Source organism: Symphalangus syndactylus, chromosome 21, assembly GCF_028878055.3.
Source record: "Symphalangus syndactylus isolate Jambi chromosome 21, NHGRI_mSymSyn1-v2.1_pri, whole genome shotgun sequence".
NCBI lineage: Eukaryota > Metazoa > Chordata > Mammalia > Primates > Hylobatidae > Symphalangus > Symphalangus syndactylus.
In genome coordinates this window covers 59,513,768-59,540,878 of record NC_072443.2, presented here as the reverse complement: position 1 = coordinate 59,540,878, position 27,111 = coordinate 59,513,768, and the positions used below count along the sequence as shown (strand labels likewise).

The 27,111-nt window shown below is 41.7% G+C and overlaps 1 protein-coding gene across 1 annotated transcript in view; it reads right to left on the bottom strand.

Moving 5' to 3' along the window:
• The window catches only part of RAD18 (RAD18 E3 ubiquitin protein ligase), an 83,166-nt gene extending 68,519 nt beyond the window's left edge, over positions 1-14,647 (bottom strand). Inside the window, exons 1-2 of the mRNA XM_055259246.2 lie at positions 14,450-14,647; positions 10,002-10,083 (exon numbers count right to left, since the gene is read on the bottom strand). Of these exons, the coding sequence (XP_055115221.2) occupies positions 10,002-10,083; positions 14,450-14,500 (133 nt within the window). The 5' untranslated portion in view covers positions 14,501-14,647. The remainder of the gene's footprint in view (positions 1-10,001; positions 10,084-14,449) is intronic.
• Between the last annotated feature and the right edge of the window lie 12,464 nt (positions 14,648-27,111).

Below are 27,111 nucleotides of genomic sequence, written 5' to 3'. Positions count from 1 at the left end.
AATGAGCTAATAAAATAGTGAAGCAATTACAGCATAATTCAGCATAATATATCCTAACAATTTAAGCAGGAAATGGGCATAAACTAAATTCACCACACTCGAGGCAGTGTAAAATGTTCACCCGGTCAAAGAAAAAGCAGATGTGACTAACAGAATGGTACTTTACTAATTACCTAAGCTAATTTACTAGTAGCCCAAATTCAGCGGGATTCTGTTTAGTTGAGGAGGAGACAGTATAATTTCAGTATACTGCATAAATTCAGGATTCTGTTTAGTTGAGGAGGAGACAGTATAATTTCAGTATACTGTATAAATTCAGGATTCTGTTTAGTTGAGGAGGAGACAGTATAATTTCAGTATACTGTATAAATTCAGGATTCTGTTTAGTTGAGGAGGAGACAGTATAATTTCAGTATACTGTATAAATTCAGGATTCTGTTTAGTTGAGGAGGAGACAGCATAATTTCAATGGTACGGATATCCAGGAGATAAGCAAGTCTTGCCAGCCTAAGTAAAAGCACCCCAGGAGGAAAAACAAAGAAACACATTATGAAAAGGATAAAACAGACAACAGGTTGAGTTCTTTTAGGAAGCAAAGATGAATACAGGGGACCGATTCAGCATGTAAGGGGCTTGGAAGTCACCACTCTGTCCTAACAAGTAAAAAGCTGAACAAACTGAAAAATCAACAACTTTTCGTAGATCCAGCAGAAAAGCAGGGTCACAGTGCAAACTGCTCCCCCCGAACTGGAGAGAGAGAGGGGTAATACAGACAATCACAACTTACTGGAACAGAAACCCACAAAAAGAAACCTCCATGGGAACCAGAGAAGAAACTTGTGCTGGAACCAGTGCTGGGGTGGGAGAATCTGAGCTGTAATGGACGAATTGCTGGCAGCTCAGTATGGGCAAGTCTGAGAGTTAAAAACTCCAGGGAACCCTGTCATTGCAGGCATGGGGAGGATGTCCTCACACTTCTGTAAGTTTTAGTTCCAGGAGTTCTTCAAAGTTCTCACAGTGAATATTGGAGAAAAACCCCCTAGTCCTTCCAGGAGTAGGAGGGTAAAAGTAACCATTTCTAAATAAGCCAGAGTAGTCTGTTTTTTTTGTTTTTGCTTTTGTTTTTTTCCCCTTCGAGATGCAGTCTAATTCTGTCACCCAGGCTGGAGTACAGTGGCGCAATCTCGGCTCAATGCAACCTCCGCCTCCTGGGTTCAAGTGATTCTCCCGCCTCAACCTCCCAAGTAGCAGGATTACAGGTGTGCGCCACCACACCCAGCTAATTTTTGTATTTTTAGTAGAGATGGGGTTTCACCATATTGGCCAGGCTGGTCTCAAACTCTTGACCTCAGGTGATCGCCCACCTCGGCCTCCCAAAGGGCTGGGATTACAGGTGTGAGCCACTGCACTGGTCCAGAGTAGTCTGTTCTTAACAAAGCCCTCCCTCAGGAGAAACTATTTTACCAGAGCCTAATCTACTGGAGTTTTATCAGAGCCCAGCTGACTCTGGAAAAAAGGAAATACACAACTCCAGCCCTCTAGCCATCCTGTGCCACCTAAGGAGAGGAAAACTGAGGAGCACTAGTGACATTCACAGTCCAGGGGCAAAGTTCACTAAAAGACCTAATCATAGGACTATAGAATGTGTCCCCTCTGCCCATACCTAAAGACCTATTTACTGCAGTTCCTTTTACCCAGTACATCATTTCCAGTTATTACGAAAAAAACCACAAGGAAAAACACACAGTTTGAAGAAACTGAGCGAGCATCAGAACCAAAGTCAGATATACCAGAAATGTTGAAATTATTGGACCAGCAATTTTTAAAAATTATATGCTAAGGGCACTAATGGAAAAAGTAGACAATATGCAAGAACAGATGGGAACGTAAGCAGAGAGGTGGAAATTCTAAGGAAGAATCAAAAAGGAATGCTAGTGATAAAAAGAACCGCTATAACAATGCCTTTGATAGGTTCATTAATAGATTGAACACGGCTGAGGAAAGAATCTCGGAGCTTTAGGACATGTCAATGGAAACCTCCAAAACTGAAAAGCAAAGAGAAAAAAAAGACAGGAAAAATGGAATAGAATATCTAAGAACTGCAGGATGACTACAAAAGATGTAACATACACATAATGGGAATACCAGAAAGAAGAATGAAAGGAACAGAAGAAACAATAATGGCTAAGAATTTCTCCAAATTAATGTTAAACACTAAACTACTTATCCTGGAAGATCGGAGAACACTAAGCAGGATAAATGCAAAAACAAAACAGACACCTCAGCCAATCACACTGAAACTACATAAAATCAAAGATAAAGAAAAAATCTTGAAAGAAGCTGTAGTGGGGGCCTTACCTACAGAGGAGCAAAGAATGACACCTGACTTCTCACAAACCACACGGAGAATGCACTGAAATATTTAGTGTTGAGAGAAAAACATCACCAACCTAAAACTATATCCTGAGAAATTATCCCTCAAAAGTGAAAGAGAAATAAGGTCTTTCTCAGACAAATACAAATTGAAGAAATCCATTTTCAGTAGACCTCCCTTGCAAGAAATGCTTAGTACTACATAAAGGAGAAGGAATATGTGAAACTGTAATAAAAACTTTTTCTTGTTAATTTAACAGATAACAGTTTGTACAAAAATAATAACGAAGTATTCAATTACGGATGCTTATTACGTATAAAAATGCATGCTTATGAATGCTTATGCATAAGTGAAATGAATGACAGCAATGGTACAAAAGACTATAGGAAAGCATTTCTTAGCTCGAGCTGCCATAACAAAATACCACAGACTGGGCAGGTTCAACAACAAAAATTGTTTTCTCATGGTTCTGGAGGCTAAAAGTCCAAGATCAAGGTGCCAATATGGTAAGTTTATGCTGAAAGCTCTCTTTCTGGCCTATAGACAACCACCTTCTCACTTCGTCCTCCCATGAGGGGGTGGGGAGAGACCATAAGCTCTGGTATCTCTTCTCATACGGACACTAATCCCATCACTAGGGCTCCACTGTCATGACCTAATTTAAACCTAATTATCTCCCAAAGGCCTCATCTTCAAACACCAACACACTGGGGTTAGGGCTTCGACATAGGACTTTAGGGGGGATAAAATTCACTCCATGGCATTCCACCTTTAACCTCCCAAATTCATGTTCTTCTCAAATGCAAAATACATCCATCCCATCTCAACAGCCCCAAAAGTCTTAACTTATTCCAGTACCAACTCTAAAGTCTAAAATCTAAAGTCTCATCTAAATATCACCTAAATCAGATATGGATGAGATTCAAGGTATGAATCATCCTGAGGCAAAAATTCCTGTCCAGACTCATTCTCTTAATTATCAATGCTATTCTCTTTATACTATAAGAAGTCTCCTGAGCAATACTGTAAGTCAAGAAATCCTAAAACCTAGCTGCTCAGCTCAGTCACCTAGGGAGATTTATGTTGGTTTTAACTTAGTTTCCCAGGCTCTACCCCCAGTCATAGTGATTCAATGGATTTTGGTCAGCAAATCACATACTTAATATGTGATATTGATTCAACAACAGCAATAATTTTTAAAAAATTAATAAGTTACTATTAAGTTGAATTATATGAAACTGACATTTTGGTTAAGTCAAAAATGGACAAATATTGGCAATTTCATGTGGTTCGAACAAACACTGCACTTAGTATGTGCTCTGTTCTAAGCACTCTACATGTATTCATGTATTAACTCTTTTGATCCTTACAGCAACCCTGAGGTTGGTACCAATATTAGTCACATTTGACAAGAAGAAAAATGAAGCACAGGGCACAGCCAACTTGCCAAAGATAATGGAACTAGTATGTGGCAAAGGCAAGCACCAGAGTCCATACTCTTAATATATTCATTATTAAAAATTACAGATGCTCCTTGACTTAACATGGGATTACATCCCGATAAACCCATCATAAATTGAAAATATCATAAGCCAAAATGTATTTAATATACCTATACCTATCTCTAGCCTGGGAAAAGATGAAAATTCAAAATTCAAAGTATGGTTTCTACTGAATGTGTATTGCTTTCACACCATCGTAAAGTTGAAAAATCCTAAGTCAAATCATGGTAAGTCAGGGACTGACTATATCTATAAATATTTGTTTATAATAAATATATACTGTAAATTTATACTATAAATAATGTATACTTATATAAATATGTACTATGTATAGTTATATAATGTATACTTATACAATATATTGTGTATATATTATTATATGTTACTATCGTACCTATATAAGTATACATTATATATATTATATATACATCAATAAATAACAATAAGGTCACATGTACCTTTTAAATTAGTATTTATAATAAGGCTACTGCTTTCTCTTCTGCATAATCTTGTATATATTTCCTTTTCTTTTCTTTTGAAATGCAGAGAACCAGATATGAAGTCCTAAGTAGATCAAGCCCTAGGCTTAATTTCCATCTACTAGACTACTACCAAATATGTACTGATAAGCTGCAGACCAGCATAATTTATTTTCTAGTGGGCAACTATGACAACCCTTCCATTCAAAGGAGAACAGCTGAAGAGTTTTGAATTCATGTATTCCCAGAGGGCTTCATTTAAATCACCTATGAATTCTGTCTTTCCATTCAAGAGAGCCCAAAAAAGATGTGTGGGCAGAGTGGAAGAAGGTACAATAACAACAATGAATTAAAGAGTAGTTTCACAGAAATATCCAAGCCTTGGGAGAGGGGGCATCTCTAATCCCAAGCAAGATCCTAGATGAAATAATTGGCTTGTGGACACTGATAAATTACCACTATTTTAAGGCTTGGCCAGCAATCTTTTTTTTTTTTTTTTCCTTTTGTGGATTTTGACTCAAAAAAATTAATCAAAGCTTGTGTAGGAGTAAAAAGCAATTTTATTTCATTTTTGAAATATGAAATGTTCCACTTACGAAACCTTTGCTAATTCAAGAGACATAAGATTCTATTAGGCAAATAATAAACGTGTTTATCTTCTTTTATATTCTCATGAAGCAGCACTGTGAAACAAGACAGAGGAGAAGAGAAATAGCTACACATACAAAAGGGAGATACAATTATGCAGAGCTGCACTTCTGGAAATTCTGAAATGCTAGTCTTTAGTTGGAGGGATGTTATTCTCTTACCAACTAACTGTCCATTAACATTAGAACTGGAGGCAGATGCCAACCTTCTCAGCTTTCTTGGACCTCCTATTCTTTTCACACTGGTTTTTGCTTTTAACTGGACACTTTAGATGTTTCTTTCTAAAAAGTTCCTTTTTTCATAAAGTCCTTAAGATTTCACATGACAAGGATTGGTTTGAGTTTTAGAAATTTCCTTTTTACTATTAAGATGCTAGACTCTTTTGATGTTTGAAAGCCAGCTGACTGCTAAATATTTTGATCATCTTCCATTATCAAGTGAGAAAAATTATACAAGTGCAAAGAAAATTGGCACTTAAGCATATCAGTCTATTAGCAAGACCATTTCTCACTTAATGGTGTTTTATGGGTTGGAGTAAGTCTGCTCCCTCTTGCCCCCAAAATACTCTTTAATAGCACAAATTTGGATCAATTTAATTGACCTGCATTCTGCCAAGGCACCCCACTCACACCTTTGTACCTGCAGAACTACAAATGTAGTGTTTATTACTCATATCCAAAAACCTAAACAGAACAAAACAAAATAAAGTGATTTAAAAATGATAAATCATGAAAAATCTAAGAAGCAACAATAAATACCTGGGATTCTGGATCACCAATTCTAGTCAATCCAAGATGATAACAGAACATGACAGACCTGGCTTCTACTAAAGCCCTGGGGGCTTTGTGTCATTAAAACACCAAAGACCCAGAGCAAATTTTAGACATGACGGGACTTGTGACAACTGGTGTTTAGTAGAAGAGGCCTACTGAATATTGAGACTTCACAAGTGAAAAAAAAGTGCTCATAAAACAAAAAATCATCATTACTGAAACTTCCCTCCACTGACTTCCTCTTAAAGAATGGCATAAGTGACAGCTATAAGTCGTGAAGAAGTGAGCAAACAACATATATCCCTAGGAAGGGAAACAGAAGAGTAGCACTTACATTGTGGGGGCTACTTGAGAAACTGGTTTCTGAGCTGCCTGAATCTATACACTGACAGAAAAGGGAACCAGGTTGAGGGCCACTGAGAACAAAAGCAAAGGTCTGGACTAGTACCACACTCATTGGCCACCGTGCCTCCCCTAGGCTCAGCAAGGAAGAGAAACCCCCAACTTTCTGCCTGGGGAAAGAAAGAAGGGAAACACGGTCCAATGTTCTAGCTTTTCCAAGAGCTGGCCAGAGGACTGGCTTCTGTCTCGCCCCACTAAGCATGAACCCTGCATGTTCTAGGTTACTGGGGACTGCTAAGAACAAAAAAGAGCTGGGTCGCTTGCTACTGATCCAGAGGACCCATAGTACAGCAGACAGAGGCTGATACAGCTCTGTGGCTTATCTTGGGAGGGGAGGCTGGGAGAGAATAGTGGAGTGTGTGACCAACATTTGAACTTTTCAAAGGACTGCCTAATGGAATGGTTTCTGTCTCACTCAACTTGGGGTGCTTTAGATCGGCATACTTTAGACGCTTGAGGGCAGCTGAAAACAAAAAAAGAGGTTGATGGCTTACAGCAACTCTGGAGAACCTGCAATACCATGGACAGACACATGAGAGAGAAAAATAGCAGCTAATGAAAACACTGACCAAATCTCTCTACTTGGAAATTTATAATCACAAGTCCAGGGAAGACACATCCACAGAAAAGGCTTAAGAAGCCCCTAGAATCTGCAGTCAAGCTGACTAGTAAAGGTCTTTCTCTATATGGTAGTGCCCCCTTATACACAGAAGAGACATTCCATAAAGCGCAGTGGATGCCTAAAACCACAGATATTACTGAATCCTATTTATACTATGTTTTTTCCTATACATACTTACCTATGAGAAAGTTTAATTTATTAATAAGACACAGTAAAAGGTTAGGAACGATAACATAGAATTAAAACAATATACTATGACAAAAGTTATGTAAACGTGGTCTTTCAAAGTATCTTGTGCTGTACTGTAGATTGTACTGTAGATCTTAGCAACCTCAGCATACAATTTTCTTTCCTTTCCTTGTTAAGAACTTTCACCTTTTCACTTAAAGGAAGCATTTTATGATTTCTCTTTGTCATATCCAAATTGCCAGCATCACTACTCTTGTGCTTTGGGGCTACTATTAAGTAAAATAAGGGCTACTTGAACACAATTACTGTGTTCTGCAACACAGTTACAATTACTGCGATACTGCAACAGTCAATCTGATAACACAATTACTTGTGTTCTGCAACACAGTTACAATTACTGTGATACTGCAACAGTCAATCTGATAACCAGGATGGTCACTAAACGATTAATGGTAGATAGCATATGTAACATCAATACACTTGACAAAGGGATGATTCCCATCCTGGGCAGGACGGCACAAGATTTCATCAGTGCTTTACTTAGAACAGCATGCAATTTAAAACTTATGAATTATTTATTTCCAGAATTTCCCATTTAGTATTTTCAGAATGCAGTTGACCACAGGTAACTGAAACCACAGATAAGGAGGGACTACAGTACAAAGCCAGTCTGTAACAAAGCCACTGTGAGGGAGTGAGGCCCTGTCACCCAAACAAAACAAAACAAAAACAAACAACAAAAACAATGTTATTAGCTATGTTAAAAAAAAAAAGGAAGAAAATCATATGAGCATCTCCACAGATGCAGAAAATACTTGACAAAATTCAACACCCATTCATGATTTAAAAAAAAAAAAAATCCTCTCGCCTAACCAGGAGTAGAGAAGTGCCTCAACTTGGTAGGTTTATGAAAATATATTGAGAATATAAAAAAAACTTACAGCTAACATCATACTTAATGGTAAAAGACTGAACGCTTTCCCCATAAAATTAAGAGTAAGGACAGGATGTCCAACACCACTTTTAACACTGTACTTGAGGTACCAGCCTGTGTAACAAAAACATAAAGGCATATAGATCAGAAAGGAAGAAGTAAAACTGTCTTTATCCACAAATGACACGATTGTGTATGCAAAAATTTCTAAGGAATTAACAAAAAAGATGCTGGAATTAAGTGAATTTAGTGCAGTCAGAAGATGAAAGGTCAATATAAGTTATATTTCTTTGTGCAAGTTCTGTGCAATGAAAATCAAACAACACTGTTAAGAGAAATAAAGATAGAGAAGTATATCATATCCACACATTGAAGACTTGGCATTGTTAAGATGTCAATTCTCCCAAATTGATCTCTAGATTCAATACAATTCTAGTGAACATCCCAGCAGGCTTTTGGTAGAAATTGACAACCTGATTTTAAGTTATATATGGAAATGCATTTAAAATGCAACGATCCTAAAAAAAAACAAAGAAAAAAAAGTTGGAGGACTTACAATGCCTGACTTCAAGACTTACTACAAAGCCACAGTAATCAAGATAGTGTAGTACTGGCACAAGGATAGACATATATGAGTCTAGCATATAAGCATTTTAAAATATTGTACCTTGAGGTATTTACTGCAATAGGGGTTATCCTATCATTGTTCAGGAGTTAGACAAACAGTTTACAGATTATTTAGGTTCATGCTCTTTCTTGTTCTCTATTTTCAAGTTGATTTATCTTGGAAAGCTAAAAAAAAACACTAAACTTAGGCCTAAACAATTGGTTTTAGTGGGCAGTAGTTTTGGTGAAAAACTACTAAGTTTCTAAGATCAATGGAATAGAAGAGTCCAGAAATAGACTACAGATGGCTAGCTGCGGTCACACTGACTGAGATGGGGAGAAATTTATCAGATAATGAAAATGTTCAGTATCTTAATTGCAGTAGTTACACAGCATACACATTTGTCAAAATTCATTAACACTTTCATACCTTAATGTGCACTTAAAATGGATGTACTTTATTGTATGTGAATTATACCCAAATAAAGATGATGTTAAAATATATTTTAAAACAATCTCCAAAACTTGTCTTGGTTTTTAATGTGAATCTTGTCTGGAAGAAAACTAACATTATTAAGGACTCATAATGTGCCAGACAGTGAGTTCTGCACGTTTAGTTCTCACAAACATTTTCTAAAGTAGTAAATACTCACCAGATTTTCAAGAGTCAAGCCCAAGGATATCTGTAATGCCCGTGTTGCCATCACTGCTATCCTCTTATTATGTCTTCTCTACAGAAACTTTTTCACCAAAGCTACTACCAACTAAAACCAATTTCTTAGGCCTAATTTGACTGTTTTTAACTTTCCAAGATAAATCAACTTGAAAATAGAGGAAAAGAAAGATCATGAACCTGAAAAACCCATAAACTGTATGTCTAGCTCCTCAACAATGATAGGGTAACCCCTAAGCACTAAATATCTCAAGATACAATATTTTTAAATGTTTATATACTAGACTTATAAAGAGAAGTACAAACAAATTCCAACATGAGTCTTTCCAGCATCACATAGCAGTTAAGTTATAAAACTGTCTGTAATAAAGTCAGTGGTAGAATTCTCCCACTGGGGAAATATTCTTATTGTTACAGATTTTTAAACTTTGAAATTCTATATCAGGTACTACTTGGTGGAACCACCTATCTGTTATCCTGTTAAAAACAACAATTCTGAAACCTAACATCAAAAAGCACTTGGCAAATAAAGAACCACTTATTGTGACCAAAAATTTTATTGCCATAAATGCTATAAAAATCATAAAAATATCAAAGAGGAACAAGGTAGAAAATATAGAAGCCTTGTAAAAACCTTCAATATTCAAGAGGAAGGCAGTGAAAAAGACCTTCTGAAAAACTACAAGATAGAAGAGCCAAAGGTGAAACATAAATATGTGCATGTATCTTTGGTGTTAAATTAACACTACCTCATGTAAAAATCGCAATTTACTAACTCACAGGAACAAAACATACTTACAGTTATGTGAACACTGAGGTATTATCATTGCAATGTTGAAATACTCGAAGCAAATTCCACACCTCAGCAAATCATCTATTGTCTGAAATGCAAATATGCATATATACATATCAGAAAGACGTCAAAATTGGAAGCCCTGTCACAAAGTTTTTTCTCCATCCCCTAAAAAAAATTCAAATTCTTTGTCAAATACACAAATTCAAAAGCTAACTCCAGATAAACTGCAAGGGATCCTGACAAATAAATAAAAACTTCTCTCATATGACTCCTATACATTCAGTCTCAGGTTGCCCAAATTGCTTTAGACAGCTAAAGATGATGGCACACCGATTCTTGTGCCATATTGTCATCCCTTCACATAAGGAAGGGCTACTGTACTTCTGTTCCACTTCTAATGCGCTTCCAGCTCTTACTCCAAGCCTCCTCCTCTTCAGACTCCAACACCTAGCCTATAGTCACTATTGGGTGAAAGGTGGCCATTGCCACCACACAGGTTAAGAATCAAATCAAAGAATGTTAAAGCCAAACACCGGAAACTGTCTAGTCAAAAGAGGAAACTGGTATCAAAAGCAGGCACACAGTAGTAGGCATTAGTCAAGCCAAGACCAAAATTCCTGTCTCCCTTCTGGCGGTCCAGTGCTTTCTGCATGGTACTACACAATGGAGCCAAATGAGGAAGCCTGGAAAGAGCTGGGGCAGTGAAAGCAGAGGAAGGGAAAGTGAACAACTTGGAAAGAGAGATGTGTGCCAACCTGGAATGCAATCCAAACAGGAAAGGAACTACTCTGGCAACCTAAAATCTTTCAAATTGTTTAAAATAAGATATTATTCCATTCAATAGAAATATTTTTTAAAAGGAGGAAGCTCTCGACGGGAGGATCGCTTGAGTCCAGGAGGCGTAGGTTGCAGTGAGCCCACATCGCACCACTAACTCCAGCCTGCATGACCCAGTGAAACTCTGTCTCAAAAAAAAAAAAAAAAAAAAAAGGAAGCTCTCCTTCACACTGATATGAAAAGATTGCCAAGATAAGTGAAAAAAGGAAATAAGGTATAGACAGTACATATACTATGCTACCGTTTGTTTAAAAGGAAGAGGTGAATAAGAATGTATTCTAATAGGCCTAGCATGGTGGCTCTCGCCTGTAATCCTGGCACTTTGGGAGGCCAAGGCAGGAGAATTGCTTGAGTCCAGGAGTTTGAGACCAGCCTAGGCAAAATAACAAAAATCCATGTCTATAAAAAATTTAAAAACTCGTTGAGCATAGTGGTGCATGCCTGTAGTCCCCTCTACTCAGGAGGCTGAGGCGGAAGGATTGCTTTAGCCCAGGAGTTCAAGGCTGCAGTGAGCCGTGATTGCCACTGCACTCCAGTCTGGGCGACAGTGAGACCCTACCTCAAAAAAGAAAAAAAGAAAAAAGAATGCATTCTATTTTCATCGTAAATATAAATAATGAGAAGATAAACAAGAAGTCAAATAATGATCAGGGCCAGGAACATGGTAAGAAGGAGACTTTTACTTTTTATTTTATGTGTATTTTGAACCATGTGAACCTATTACCTGAATTTTAAAAATGTAAACAAAAAAGGACTAATGTCGCTAATGGTCCATATGATGAAATATTATGCAGCTATTACAAAACATGCTTTCAAAGAATAATTAATGCCCTAGGAAAATAAAAATCAGAAAATAAATCTATGCCAATAATACATAATAATAACAACTCTGTAGTTGAATCTTCATAGCACTCTTATGAAGTCCACAGAGTCAGTATCCCAATTTTAAAAATAAAGTCTACAGAGTTCCTAAGTTGGCTGGATCAAACCCAAGAAGTTGACTCCACAGTGATCCCAAATTTTAAATGCACAAAAACCAAAGGAAAATAAGGTAAAATGTTAAGCACTGGTTCTCTGGGTGGTAGAATTATGGATGGTTTTATTTTTCTCCTTTATCTTATTCTGAATTTTAATTTTTTTTTCTACTGTGTATACATGTTACATTTACAGTATGCCAAAAACAGTAAATTTTTGTTAAAGTAAAACCAGGGAAATAATAAAATGCCAAAATCTTCCATTATTGTGGATGGTAAGCTGTCACAGACACAAAAATCTAAAGGGTTATGTTCAAGATCAATTAAGAGCAAAGGCAGGCCCAGAAGCCAGAACCAGTCTATTAGATCACACTTTCTTATCTATGCCATCCTCTTCTGGTGGAGGAATGATTCTGAAAGATCTGCAGAGCACAATTGTGGAAGTTGACACTACATCAGATGAGCTATTTCTGGTTCAAATTTCTTGTCATGTCACTCCAAGACAGTAACATGCATATCACATGTGCCTCAACCAACCAAACAAAAAATGATGCCTGAATAGAGAGTGGTCAGCAGACTCCCCAAAATTTCTTTAGTTTAGAGAGAGAGAAAGTGAAAGGGAGAAGTAGAAAATGGGTGGAAAAACATAATAATTACAAAAATACTCAAGTTTTTGGGGTTACAGATCCCTTTGAAAAATGGATGAAAACTATGGACTCTCTTCTCAGAAAAACATACATACAAAAATTTTACAAATAACTTAAGACTCCAAAGTCTTTCTGTGGATCCTAAGTTAGCAACCATGGATTCTGAGTCAAACTTCTATTCAATAAAAGAAGTAACCTCAGTCAGATCTGCTTCTGGGATCTGATAGTTCTTTGTGCCTGGAAGAGTTCAAGCAAAAATTAGGTGAGAAATTGGCAGATGTGTTACAAAGGAGATTAAAACACTGAAAGGGGCTGGTTTTCTAACCTTAAGAGTCCATGATTCCAATGTGAGCAAAAAATATGGGCTCAATCAACTCTCTGGTTGAACATTCACTGAACACTCTGTGGTGCCAAACTCTACATTCAGTGCTGTGGTGAGATGCCAAAGTCAGAGAAGACACGGAACCCGCCTCTAAAGAACACTGAAATTGTGGGAATATGTAAAGTGTGCTTAAATCTACAAAGCAGGAGCTTTACAGGTTACAGAGCTCTTTCACTTTCCTTATCCAAGTCAAGCTTCATGACAACAAATTAAAAGGGGAAAGAAGCACTTAACACAGTGCTAATAATAATAATAATAATAATAATAAAATATATTCATTGAATGCTTACTACATTCCAGATACTTTCAATCAAGCAGCAAATAATATTTAAGCACCCACTTGGTGTCAGGCACTGCAGTAAGCACAGTGAATACACGGCAGAATCTATGCCCACATACATCAACTAATTTATTTAATCAATCCTATGAACTGTTATTTTTGTCTCTAATTTATAGTCGAAGAAATTCAGGCTCAGAGAGGTTAAGTTACTAACTGAAGGTCACACAGTTAAGAGGCAGAGAGGAGATTTCACCCAGGACCACTGGAACTCAAATCTGTGCTCTTCTCCACTGCATCCTGGTGCCAAGCCCACCATAACTTCAAAACTACAGCTTTCCTGGATCATTTCACAATGTCAGCTTCTCATCATGCAGGTATCTCAAGTCCCCAAGCACTCTAGATGTCACTGATGACAGCAGGAAAACGAGGCCTTCTACTTACTTTAGCCTTCACTTAATTCTAAAGTCAAATTTATGAGTCAGTGGGACAGATACTATAATCCCCAAGTCTACAAAACTGAGGAAGAGAAGAAGGCTATCTTAGCCACTGTCAGAAACGGAAATAATCACAGAGCAAGAAGAAACACCAAGCAACTGATTTTTAGCCAGCACAGCAAAGTGCATCTGCTCTTGAGCAAATCCAGGGCCCACCACTACTGTAAATGGAAACTGGTATGCCTTGCCAAAACAGAAAGTGGCCACAAAAATAAATATTATTTAAGTGAAATAATTAGATGCAATGCAAGATCAGCGCTGAGCCTGAGTCCTGATCTCTGTTTAAAAGGCAGATACATGAGCAATTGTTAGAGAAGAGTGAAGGTGTGTTAGAGAGGAGTTGGGGCAGTATGTCAGAACAAACCAGCACTAGGTTTACTGAGAATAATCAGAAGAAATGAAAGAGCCTGTAAAGGAGACTACCTGCTTGGCTACGTGATTACATACATGTTACCTGATAAAGTGTCCACCCAAAATCATGTCCGGTGTCACTGTTTAGTGCTTGACACAAAGTAAGCTTTCAGTAAAGAATAGCTGTCGATGTCATTGTTTGGAATAACTGTTTTTCTACATGTTATCGTTGGGATTAGATAGCGGAATATCTGGTTCAGTAAGACTGCCAACCTCAGCTCACCAGGCCTGTCCTTGTCACTTATCGGAGGAGTAAACTGAGACCCAGAGCCACGCGGTCGGCTCGTGGCAGGGCAGAGCCGGGTACCCTGGCCCAGCGCGACGCTCGCGCCTCATTCTTTCTCCTTAAGGCGAGGACATCCTCCTCAAAGGGAGGGACCTCCCCCGCAGACAACCGGGAGCTCCCAACCTCCCCGAAGCACTCACCTTCATGACTGCCAGGCCCGGAGGCCACCGAGGCTCGGCCAGGGAGTCCATGGTCGCTCCCGAAGATGCTGGGGGTCCGCCACCCACTAGCCTCCGGCGCTCCAATACCACTCGAAATTCCGCGCGCTACCGCATTACGTCAGCATCCCGCGACGCGCCTGAGGCGGGCGCGGAGCCTGCCGGAAGTTGTAGTAGTATGTGGGCGGGGCGCCGCTTACGGGCTTGTACTGCGCATGCGCCGGGCTTCTGCCGCACTTACCTTGAAGAAAGTGAATGGTTAAAAAGTCTAGAGCCAGTTGAATATTAAGAAAAGGTAGCCAGGAATCAAACCAAATCCAGACCTCGCCAGATCTGTCAAGGTCTAGGCTCATGACCCCCTTAGGGTCGCCCACCCTAATCGCAATGACGATCCGTCCTTGCTCTGAACAAAAGTTTTCATATCCGTTACTTTAGCTCTTTCGTATTACAACGCTGGGAGATAGATGTTATCATTGTCCGTTTATACAAGAGGAAGCCTACGTCCCGAAGAGTGCATAGAGTTTCGAGTCAGATTCCAAACAGGACCTCTGGGTTTTTTAATAGGAGCTCTTGCTTTTATTCATGTTAAAATTTTAATGTACAGTTTTTCTTTTTCTTCGGAGAGAAGCACCATTAACTTTGGCATATAGCCTTCTAGATATTTCCTATGCAGATTGACAAAGATTCTTTGCTTGAGCAAACTTTAGTCAGGCTCCTGAACCTTCTCCTAGGCCAATCTGTGTACTTCCTGGAAAAATCCAGTTTTAGCAAAAAACCCTGCTAAATCAAGTTACCAAGAATCCCCAACTTTGATATGTGATCACTCTTGATATCTGATGTGTTCCTCATCCTCCACCATCCCCCAGTTGATGTCTGATCACCCTGGCCTCTTCAGCAAGAATCTACTGTTACCTCTGATGTTTCCTCTTAGTAGTTTTTCATGCACTGCTCCCCACCCTGCTTCCTGGCTATAAATTTCCATTTGCCCATGTTGTATTCAGAGTTGAGCCCAGTTTTCACCAATTGCAAGACACAGTTGCAGTGGTCCTATACCTACTTGAATTGTCCTGATTAAGTCTTCCTTATTGTGCTTTAACAAGTATCATTGAACAATTTTTTTCTTAAGGTACAAACATAGATTTTTCTCATACATATTATATTAAATGCATGAGGAATGGAGGTTTACGGTGCCCACCCCCGCCCCCTCCTTTGTATCAGCCAATCATAGAACAGCATGCAAATGAATGCAAATGAATGCCAGGCCGAGCTGGAAGATGTTGGATAGTTCTGGATGCGGAGGAAGTGAGGTCTTGGAGGGACAAAGGAAAAGCATTTAATACCAGGTCTGTGGCCTGAGTGAACCAGTAATTGCTTTTTTCACAGTACTAGTTGCACAAGGTAATTAGGTTTAAGGTGACAAATGGCTGGGAAGGTGAGAGAGGAAGAGAGAGGAGACGAGAAAAAAGAGAAAGAATGGGTAAGGAGAAAGGGAGAGAGAGAAAAGACAGGGACAGAAATGTACTTTTTGCATTCAACCATGGAGATAGATTTGGAAGCAGGCAGTACTTGGTCCTGGGGCCAAAATTCATTTCCCTATCTATGGAGAGCCTCCAGGACAGGACCTGGTGCCATTCATCTCTGAGTGTCTGCCAATAGCTGCTGGGTGAGGCTGAATGAATGGATGAATCACCGACTAAGCCCACATTCCCATAAATCTTTTCCTCCCAGGCTGAGCATTTCTCCTCCTGCCATCTTCAGCAGCACCAGGGAGATAGATCCCATCAAGCCCACCTCTGGGCCCAGGAAGGAAAGTTCAAGAACACAAGCGCACTTTGAGCTCAGGAAAAGGCATTTGTCTTGGGTGTTTATCTAACCCTGGGAGCCATTCTCCTCTTAACAAGCTGCTGTTTGTACGGACTTTCTCCTTCTGTTAGATCAATAAAGAGATTGTACTTCCTCATTCAGGACTAAAAACAAAATGTTCCATGTAAAATAAAAGCAGGCTAGTGTTGAGTGGAATCTTCTGTGGCACATACCACACAGTGAGGAGCCAGAATAGGATGGCCAGATAAAATACAAGCTGCCCAGTAAATTTGAATTTCAGATGAACCACACACAACATTTTAGTGTAAATCTGTCCCAAATATTGCACACAACATATTAATCAATTATTTGTTGTTTACCTGAAATTCAAATATTTAACTGGGCATCCTGTATTTTTATTTGCCAAATCTGACAACCCTAATTAGAGAAGCATTCTCCCAACTGAGTGTGGGGCCTGCCCTGGGTTAACCTGGGGATGTCCTGTGGCCCCTGCGCTACTTTCCAGGTTCTCTTCATCCTGTTCCTCTCTGCCCAGCACTCTCTCTTCCTCTAGGCCCCATCTTCCTCATTCTAGTTATGGGAGAGGGGATATTAAAGGAGCTCCCTCCCTCCCTTTCCTTCCTTCCTTCCTCCCTTCCTTCGTTCCTTCTTTCCTTCCTTCCTTCCTTATTTTTTTTCTTCCTTCCTCCCTGCCTCCATCTCTCCCTTCCTCCATTCATTTTAACAAATGTTTATTGAGCCACTCTCCACTTGTGTCAGGTGCTAGAATACAGAGGTGAATAAGACACATATGGTCTCTGTTCTCCAGGAGCTGGCAGCCTGGGGGTAAGCATGGAGCCAGGACAAAAAAAAAGAGAGTTTGTAAAAAAATGAGTAATATAATTGCATAAAACAGTAAATGATGTGAAAACAATAAAAAGGAGTGATGAAATGGACAGAGGAGGGGACACTGTAAATTGTATGATCCGGGAGGCTCCCTCTGAGGACGTGACATATGTGCAGAGACCCAACTGATAGAGAGAGGCAGCCATGCAAAGACCCAAAGACCCCGGAAGTGGAGAGTTCCATGCCTTGGTAAAAAGTTCAGATTTTAATCCATGTTAACTTGGGTAAGTTGTTGACCTCTCTGTGCCTCAATTTTCTCATCTGCAAAATGGGGATAGTATTAGTATCTGCCTTGTAGGGATAATTAAAGGAGTTATTGTAGGTATAATGCCTAGAAGGGTGCCTGGCAACTACTAAGCCCTGTGTGAGTGTCAGCTGTCATTAATATTATGTTGCTATCAGCACAGGGGGGAAGCCCTTAGAGGCTTTAGGCAGGGGTGTAATTTACATTTTCCAAAGGTCATTCCAGCTGCCGGGTGAAGAAAGGATTGAAGTGGAAAGTGTACAGTAGAAGAAGGTGACAGGGACTGAACCTGGGTGGCACAGTCCGGAGGAGGTAAAAGTGCTGTGGACCTCATGCTTACTGTGGACCCCAGTTCTAGGAAGCAGGCCCTGCTGTGTCCCTGTGACCAGGCGCCTATCTTGATTCCTCCCAGACATGGACCCTGCCTTATTCTCTCCCTCCCAGCCCTGGGACAGCTAGGTCTTGTTTACACTTACAGACTGTGCCCATTACCCCCTCCACCTGCCTGTTAGACCACTATCACCTCTGGGAGCTTCTCGCTGAGGCCAGCTACCTGTCTGTCACCAAAGCCTCTTCTTAGGAGGAGTCCCAACCCCTCCTATTGATCCTTCAAACAAGTGTTCGCTGAGCACCTACTATATGCCCAAGCAGAGGTGACAAGTACACTAGACAGAGGAATGCCCAGTCCAAGTCAAGGTCTGCAGATGGGAAGAGCTTTGAGATCAGACAGGAAGAACTTTTAAGGGAGGGAACTGTATTAGGACTTTTTGGTTCAAAGTGCTGAATTAGAAAGCCAATTCAAAATGGCCTAAGCAAGAAAGGCAATGTGTTAGCTCATGTAACTGAAAAGACCTGAGGTAGGTATTCAGGTATGGCTTGATCCAGGTGGTCTCTCTTCTTCCCTCTCAATCACTCTTTCTTCTTCTTTTTTTTTTTTTTTTTTTTTTTTGAGACGGAGTCTCACTGTGTCCCCCATGCTGGAGTGCAGTGATGTAATCTCAGCTCACTGCAACCTCTGTCTCCTGGGTTCAAGCGATTATCCTGCCTCAGCCTCCCTAGTAGCTGGGACTACAGGCGTGTGCCACCATGCCCAGCTAATTCTTATGTATTTTTAGTAGAGACGGGGTTTCACCATATTGGTCAGGCTGGTCTTGAACTCCTGACCTCGTGAACTCCCAGCCTCAGCCTTCCAAAGTGCTGGGATTACAGGCATGAGCCACTGCGCCTGGCCACAATCACTCTTTCTTAATGTCTTATATCTTCTTCCCTCACTGTAGACTTCACGCTCATGCAGGCTCCCGCCATGAGAGGCAAACATGGCTCCAGAAGCTCCAGGCCTACATTCTATTAGCACAGCTGCCTCGGCAGAAAGGACGGACCTCATTCCCAACAGTTCTCAGCAAAAGTACCAGGACCAAGTCTCACTGGCCAGAATTGGGTCACATGCCCATCCTTGAACCAATCGCTGTGCCTCGGATTATCTAAGTATGAGTTTGGGAGTGGGAGTGATGCCCCAAATGAACAACAGGGTGTGACATACAGAAAAAGAGGGAATGGGTGTCTGCAAGTAAGCAGGTTGCAAAAATGCTTATAAATTCTTCCCCTGCCTATCCACACTTTGTTTCCATGGGAATCCTTCCAGCAACAGGTGGGTCTGTGGCTCCACTCCTTGAATCTGGGGTTGATCTTGTGATTTGCTTTGGCCAACAGGACATTAACAAAGGTGACCCAAGCAGAGGCTTGTGCACTAATAGCCACCACGTGAATAAGCCCCAGCTTGTGATCCTCCTGGGTGATCAGAGACAGAGAGCCAAGTTATCCTTGTCACCCCAGCCAGCATCAAACCACCTACAATACATAAGTGAGGTCATCCTAGACTATCCAGCCCCAGCCAAAGCACCTGCTCACCGCAGAGATCAGCTCAGCCAGCTCTGACCAGAAAACTGCTCAACACACCCACGGGATCATGGCAAATAATAAATGTTTATTCTCTTAAGCCTCTAACTGTGGGCATGGGTTGTTCCACAGCAATGGTTTACTGATGCAATGATTAAAAACCACGGTGACCCTGTACAGGAGTCTTCCACTTGCCCGGAGCCTGGCTCAGGAGCCCCCAGATACAGAGTGGCTGGAGCCCCAGTCCTGCTGGTCCCTCATCTTTCCCATAGCCAACTCCCAGCATCCTCTCCTGCTCTGTTAGACCCCGGTGCCTGTCTCTGCTCTGCTTCCATTCTGGTGCGTAATTCCGATTGCGGGTGCCAGGGGCTGGCCCGTGCAGCTCCTCCTGCCTCCATAAGCTCCTAGCCATTCTTCCTTACAAAGAGGCAGCCACCAACCTGCAACCATTTGAAAGGTGTGTGGCTGAGTCCTGTGCCAGAAAATCTCTCCCACCAACTGTCATGGCATCTGGACGCTCTACTTTTTTGGTTGTTAAAGCTTATTTGGTTTCCCAGAGCCCCAGAGGAGAGCCGACTGTTCCTCTGGGGGAGTGAAAGCAGGTTACACCTCTTATGTTATAGCACAAACACACTAATGGTAACTGTTTAGTCTCCCTCACTAAATCATGGGTTCCTGGAGGAGACAGAACCAGCCTTCCTCTTCCCAACTCCTCTGTGCCCTAGCACAGCTGCGAGTGACCTGGATAGACACCACGAATGTAGCGGGGACCCAACAAATGTTTTCTGGGTGAGTTACCCAGAAAGACACCAAACACAGGCCTGAGCCTGGGGCCCTGGGACATAGGAGTGCCAGGGCTCAGGGAGCCAAGCAAAGAACCGTTGAAAGGAGACAGCATTGTCACCAATTGATATAGTTTACAGCAATGAAGGGAACATGATGTAGAGTCACACAGACAGAAATCTGAATCCATGATCTGTCACTTACCATCTGGTCTCGGATAAGACGCTAATTTCTCTAAGCCTTATTTTCCTCTTCTGTAAGATTGAAATAATAATGACTTAGAGGGCTGTTATAAGAACTAGGTCTTTTAAAAAGGCTGGAAATCACCTAGCAGGGCACCTGTCACATGGTGAACAGCTGCGTATGGCAGTGGGAGTTATAGTTGTAATTATTACTGTTATCATCACTAATAAATATGTTGACCAGAGGGTACAAAGGTTAAGAGCACCAACTCTGAAGTCAGACTGCCTGGGTCCAAATCTCAGCTCTCCCACCTGCCGTGTGTGGAGTGTGTCTCTAAATACCATCCCCACTAAAATCAATCAGTGTTTCTTGGAGAAATGTTTGGTTTTATATCTGGGGCAGGGCAGGTACAAGATGAGCCTAGAATATCTTATTGTGCCCCCAATAAAGAAGTTGAAAACTAGTGGATGTAAGAGGCAGCTTGAACTTGCTTCTATGCACTTAAGCAATAAAAAGAACATCAATTGCAATGGATTGAAATGCACTGGATATTTTTACATCCAGAAAGTTATAATTAATCTCAGCAAAACAAAGGAAAGCCTTCATTTACTGCCATTGGGGGTTGTCATTGTATCAGCTTCTTACTCTGAAAGTTGATAAATAATAGAAAAGAATTAAGCATTTATTCCTCCTTTTCAGAATGAGGTATGTTTAGAGAAATACTAGCTCTTGTGGATAAGTATTCTATTAGTAGCTAAAACATAAAGAAGGAATGATAAAATTAGAAACACCATTTTTCAGATTCTAATGAAATATTATTGTTTCAAGCAATGATCACAAATGGGTGATAAAACAATTCTGAGAGTGGTTCTTGGGGAACTGGATATGTATCAGGTCCCCAAATTATCAGGCCAACAAGTTCACTTGTTACTCACAGAGAAAGATGGGGATGAACCCACCTGAACTTATTCATCAAGTGTTTTGCTCCTAAAAGTGGGCACCAAGCAGTGGGTACCTCCTGATGTGATGTAATATGAAGTGCATGTCACTTACGAAGTGTACTCTCCAAAAATGGTGAAACTGAATCTAATCAAAGGTTTAGATCCAACTTGCTGTTTAAAAGACATACAGAATAGGATCAGGCATGGTGGCTCATGCCTGTAATCTCAGCACTTTGGGAGGCCAAATTTGATCCCAGGAGTTTGAGACCAGCCTGGGCAACATAGTGAGATTCAGCCCCCACCCCAGTCTCTACCAAAAAAAAAAAAAAATACAAAAAATTAATCAGTGATGGTGGTGCACACCTGTAGTCCTGGCTACTCAGGAGGCTGAGGTGGGAAAATCATCTAAGTCCGGAAAGGCAAGGTTGCATTGAGCCGTGATTGCACCACTGCACTCCAGCCTGGGCGATGAAATGACACCCTATCTCAAAAAAATAAATAGAATAAAATAAGAAAACATACAGGGGAGGACAGCAACCAGTGAACTGACAACTCAAGGAAGCAGTCAGGCAAATGCTGGTTGTGGGGCATTTCACCAGAAAACAAGCTCAGCCAGTCATGATGGGGCATACTCTAGAAAAATTAAGAGACAATACTCATTAGATGGGATGCTGGTTTGAACAAAGCAACTTTTAAAAGACATTTTTGGAATAATCAAGGAAAATGGAATATGGATTAGATAACATTTTATTGAGAAATTGTCATTAGTTTTATTTGGTGTGATCATGAGATTGTCATCATTATGCAGGAAAATGTCATTTTTAGAGATACATACTGATATGTTTCAGGGTAAAATGTCATGGTGTTAGCGATTTTTTTGAAATTCAAAAAAAGAGGTAAAGCCAACTCATAAAAATGTGAATAATTTTTAAAACTAGATGATAGACATAATGGGTTAACTATGCTATTCTCTGCATTCTGTAAATTTGAAATTTTTCATAATAAAAATTAGAGGCTGCTTACCCTGCCTGCCATCTTACAAATGACCATATGAGGGCAGCAGAGTATCAGGCTGGATGTGGGCTCACGCTTTGAGAGGGAAATGCAGATAGGCAATCACCCCACTCATGCATAATTTATTTACTTCTCATCTTTTCTTCTAACCCATCACTTAGTAAGCACTATGTGCAGGGGCCTCTTCTGGGCCTATAGGGGACAAAATGTCGAATTCACCCGATCTGGGATCCTGCAGCCACATATATTATGTCTGTATCTGGAGGCCAAGGAAGGGATGGTGACCAGGAACTTCTGTCCTGCCGGGTCTACCAGAAACACAGGTATCTCTGTGTTTGGCATCACTGGAAATGGAGACCTTGGCCAGGCATGTTGGAAACAAAGAAATTAATGTGGGGAATGGAGGTTGCTGGCCACTCATGTTGTGTGAGTTGATCTGCATGCATTGGGGTTTACCACTTAGCTACTGTGATCTTGGGAAAATTACTTTACCTCTCCGAACCTCACAGGACTAATAATAGTTTATATCTTATAGCTGTCTGTTGCAAGAGAATGAGACCATCTATGAAAAATTGCTTAAAACAGTGCCTAGCACACAGTAAGTGCTCAACATGAACATATTTACCTGTCTATATGGAGAAAATGGTGAATGCAGCTTTGGGACTGGGGCACTGGAATCAAGACTCTCCAAAAGGCAAGATCACAACTATAGCAGCTGCATTTATTGGGGGTTTCTCTGTGTCAGATGCTGTCCCAACAGCAAGCCTACAAGGCAGGGCTGTTACTGTCCCTACTTTTGAAATGAGAACTGAAGTGTTAATTTTCCTGAGGTCTTTCAGCAAGAAAGGAGGGAAGCTGGGATTTAAACCCAGGCAGCCTGGCCTTGGAGTCCTCATTCATATCCACCAGGGTGGCTGTACTCCTTTTTGGGGATGGGTGCTGTGGAAAGACAAAGCATTTACCTGGAGACAGGCGTGTGATCCTGCAGTCGACAGGGGCCTGTGGACCTGGAAAAGGGATGCGAGAATGTCCAACACCATGCTATGAATATGTTTCTCAAGAGTGTCCTCTGGAGACTGGAGCTCTTGATAAGCTCTCTGGGCTTTGCCTACTCAGCATCTTTGTTCTTTCTTTCTTTCTTCTTTCTTTCTTCCTTTCTTTCTTTCTTTCTTTTCTTTCTTCTTTCTTTCTTTCTTTCTTTCTTTCTTTCTTTCTTTCTTTCTTTCTTTCTTTCTTTCTTTCTTGAGGCAGGATCTCACTCTGTTGCCCAGACTAGAGGGCAGTGGTGTGATCACGGCTCACTGCAGCCTCAAACTCCTGGGCTCAAGTGAGATCCTCCTACCTCAGCCTCCCAAGTAGCAGGAATTACAGGCTCATGCCACCATGCCTGCCTCGTTGCGTGTGTGTGTGTGTGTGTGTGTGTGTGTGTGTGTGTGTGTGTGTGTGTAGTGACAGAGTCTCACTATGTTACCCAGGTTGGTCTCAAACTCCTACCCTCAAGTGAACCTCCCTCCCTGCCTCCCAAAGTGCTGGGATTACAGAAGTGAGCCACCACACCTGGCCCCAGCATCATCCTTCCAATAATATAACTCATCTATTCCTTTTGGGAAACAGCCCTTATCCTACTCTCAACCATGTGGTCAGGCAAGCCTGATCCCAAATCTGGCTCAAGACTGGGTAAGTAACCAGATCTGGTCAATGACAGTAAGACCCACCCTCCACTCAGTGATTGGTTCATGGTAAGCATGTGACTCAAGCTACGCCAATCAGAGGCAATCCTGGGACTCTGACTCATTCACTGGGAAAGAGGTACAGCTTTTTCTACTTGGGTAGCTAAATGCTAGGACGCAAGCCTAGAACTGCTTTGGGCCATCTTTGCCATCACTTAAGAAGAGTCAGCCTGAGAGTGCAGTGTGAACGAATGCAGGGCTGAGAAGTGGAGAGACCCAATCCTGTTGACATCTTTGGAATACTTGGGCCCAGACTGCCTGAATCCGTTTTTATCTCTGGACTTTTCATACAGATAGGGCCAAAAGCATGCCTTGTGATACAAACCAGGCTAAGTTGAGTTGTTGTCACTGGTAACCAACCAAGTCCTTAATACATTTCTCGACAGCATGGTATAAAGCAAAAGGGGCCATGCTATGCAAAAGATTAAAGACCTCTAAGCACTAGTTCAGTTACAATAACTGGCAAATGAAAAAGGAAAATCTTGTTCCACGGATGACAGGACTCTTAGTTGCCTGGGAAGGGAAGTCTGCAGCTCTGTGGCGTGCAGGGGCCATTGATCTCCATATTGGGAGGAATTTGAATCAATCTCTCAGCGGATCAGATGGACTGTGCGTGGATGTCTGGATGGAGAAGGGAAGCAGAGCTGGAAGTCCGGAAACAACGCTGAATGGGGGCACTCAAGGCTCAGAAACACTAATAATAATACTTCCTCCTGGCCGGGCCCGGTGGCTCACGCCTGTAATCCCAGCACTTTGGGAGGCCGAGGTGGGCAGATCACTTGAGGTCAGGAGTTTGAGACCAGCCTGGCCAACATGGTGAAAACTCGTCTGTATTAAAAATACAATTAGCTGGGTGTGGGGATGGTTGCCTATAATCCCAGCTACTTGGGAGGCTGGGACAGAAGAATTGTTTGAGCCCAGGAGGCAGAGGTTGCAGTGAGCTGAGACTGCGCCACTGCACTCTAGCCTGGGTAACAAAGCAAGACTTCGTCTCAAAAAATAATAATAATGATAGTAATATTAATACTCTTCCTCTTGCATCAGCCCTCAGATAAAGAGAAGCAGGTTCACTGTAATCTGGGATTCATGACATAGTGTCGTGGCCCCCTGCAGCACTTTAATCCTCAATTATCACCCAAGCCCTCCATTGTTAAAAAGTGGCTATAGTCCAGAGCCACAGATGGTGAATTATTATTATTATTATTATTATTTTTAGACAAGGTCTCATTCTGTCACCCAGGCTAGAGGGCAGTGGCACAATACTGGCTCACTGCAGCCTAAAATTCCTGGGCTCGAATGATCTTCTTGCCTCTGCCTCCTAAGTAGCTGGGACTACAGGCGTGCACTACCACACCTAGCTAGTTTTTTATTTTTATTTTTTTAGTAGAGATAAGATCTCATTCTGTTGACCAGGCTGGTCTCAAACTCCTGACCTCAAGAGATCCTCCCAACTTGGTCTCCCAAAGTACTGGGATTACAGGCATGAGCCACCACACCCAGCCATTAATTTTTTAACAATAATAAGTAGAATCAAGTAATGCCCCTATTGCAACCTTCCAAGGGCTTCTCATTGTTCTTAGAATAACTTCAAAATGGTCACCATGGCTCGAAAGGCCCTGCCTGTGCCCTTCTAGACAGCTGTTCTCACATCTCTCACCCCCTCAGCTCCAGCCGCATGGCCTTCTCCATTCTTCTCCTGTGCCAATCTCTTTCTCTTCCTGTGCCTGCCTGGTCACCCCTTGGCATGGTGGTCTCCTTCTCAGGCTTTTCCCAGTTTAAACTCCCCTCCTCAGAGAGGCCGTCCCAACCTCTCAGTCTAAAGCAGATTCCAGTATTCTTCCTCCCCATGCCCTGGGTGTTTCTGGCTTTGTGGTTGTCATTATCTGTTGCCAGCATTTGGCCATAAACTCCACTGGGATCTTGGTCTGCTTGGTTCAAGGCTACATCCCCAGTACCCAGAACAACACTTGGCACACAGTAGCTTTCAAGAACTGTTTGTTAAATGAGGGAGTGATCGCCAAAGATGTGACTTTGTTTAGCTACCAAACCCACCTCACTCAGAAATGGCACTTTCCCCCTAGTTGTGGTTGAATATTCATTTCATCCATAAATAATTATTGAGTACCTAGTATGTGCTAGACACCCTACTACCATCTCGAGATAGTATGGACAAGATAGACAAAACCCCAGATTTTCTGGAGCTTACATTCTGGATTGGGGGAGACAGACTACACATAAGGAAACAAATCAATTCCAATGATGATAAGGGCAATGAAGAAAATAAAACATATTAACCTGATGGTGACTGCGTTAAGCAAGGAGGTCAGAGGAGATGTCTCTGAGGCAGTGAGGAGTGGTTGGGAGACCTGATACTAGGATCTCTTGGTATCAGAGGAAGGTCCCAGGCCTTTTTAGCCACCCCACAAATCCCAGCCTGGGGTCCAGTATGGAGCCGGCCCTGGGCCTCTAGTGTGAGACTGACCTGCTTTCTGGGGTGGCTGAAAAGGCCTGGGAAGTTCTTGTCCTCTCTCTGCCTCTTCTTAGCATCCCTTTATTTAAACACAAACATCCACTCACTGCTCAAAAGAAAAGTGCCACTTCTGCCGCTTCCAGGGGCAGCAGTGGGGGCGTGTTGAGGAGGATGTGAGGTGTTGGGGGTTGGGGGTTCCTGGGGGGGCTCTCTTACTCCTGCCTCACCCCCATCCTTCTCCACAACTCTCCACTGCTGAAGCTCCTCTTCAGGCTACTCCAAGGCCATGCCTTGCTGCTTGCACTGAGTCAGCAGCAGGGTCCTTTCTAGACTTCCCTGCTTAGGGATGGAGACAATTGTCTGGCAGGCTGTTCCTAGGAGGCCTTTCCCCAAACCCCGCACACCTCTTTCTCTAGGGAATTTCCCAAGATAAAATGCTCCCTCGTGTTAGAAGCAGGATCTGACCCTTGACTGCAGCCTGGGGCAGGATGGCCTGGTGAAACCCTGTATCCATCCTTGCTCCTTATTTAGGGGCTGTGTGAAAAGCCGATGACCACCCACCCCACTATAGCACCCCCCATGCCAAGGGGGCACAAACTCCCTCTGGGTGAGGTGTCTTGGGTCAAACAGTCCCAGTTCGGTGAAGCTCTCTGTTTCAGATCACATCCAGTGTC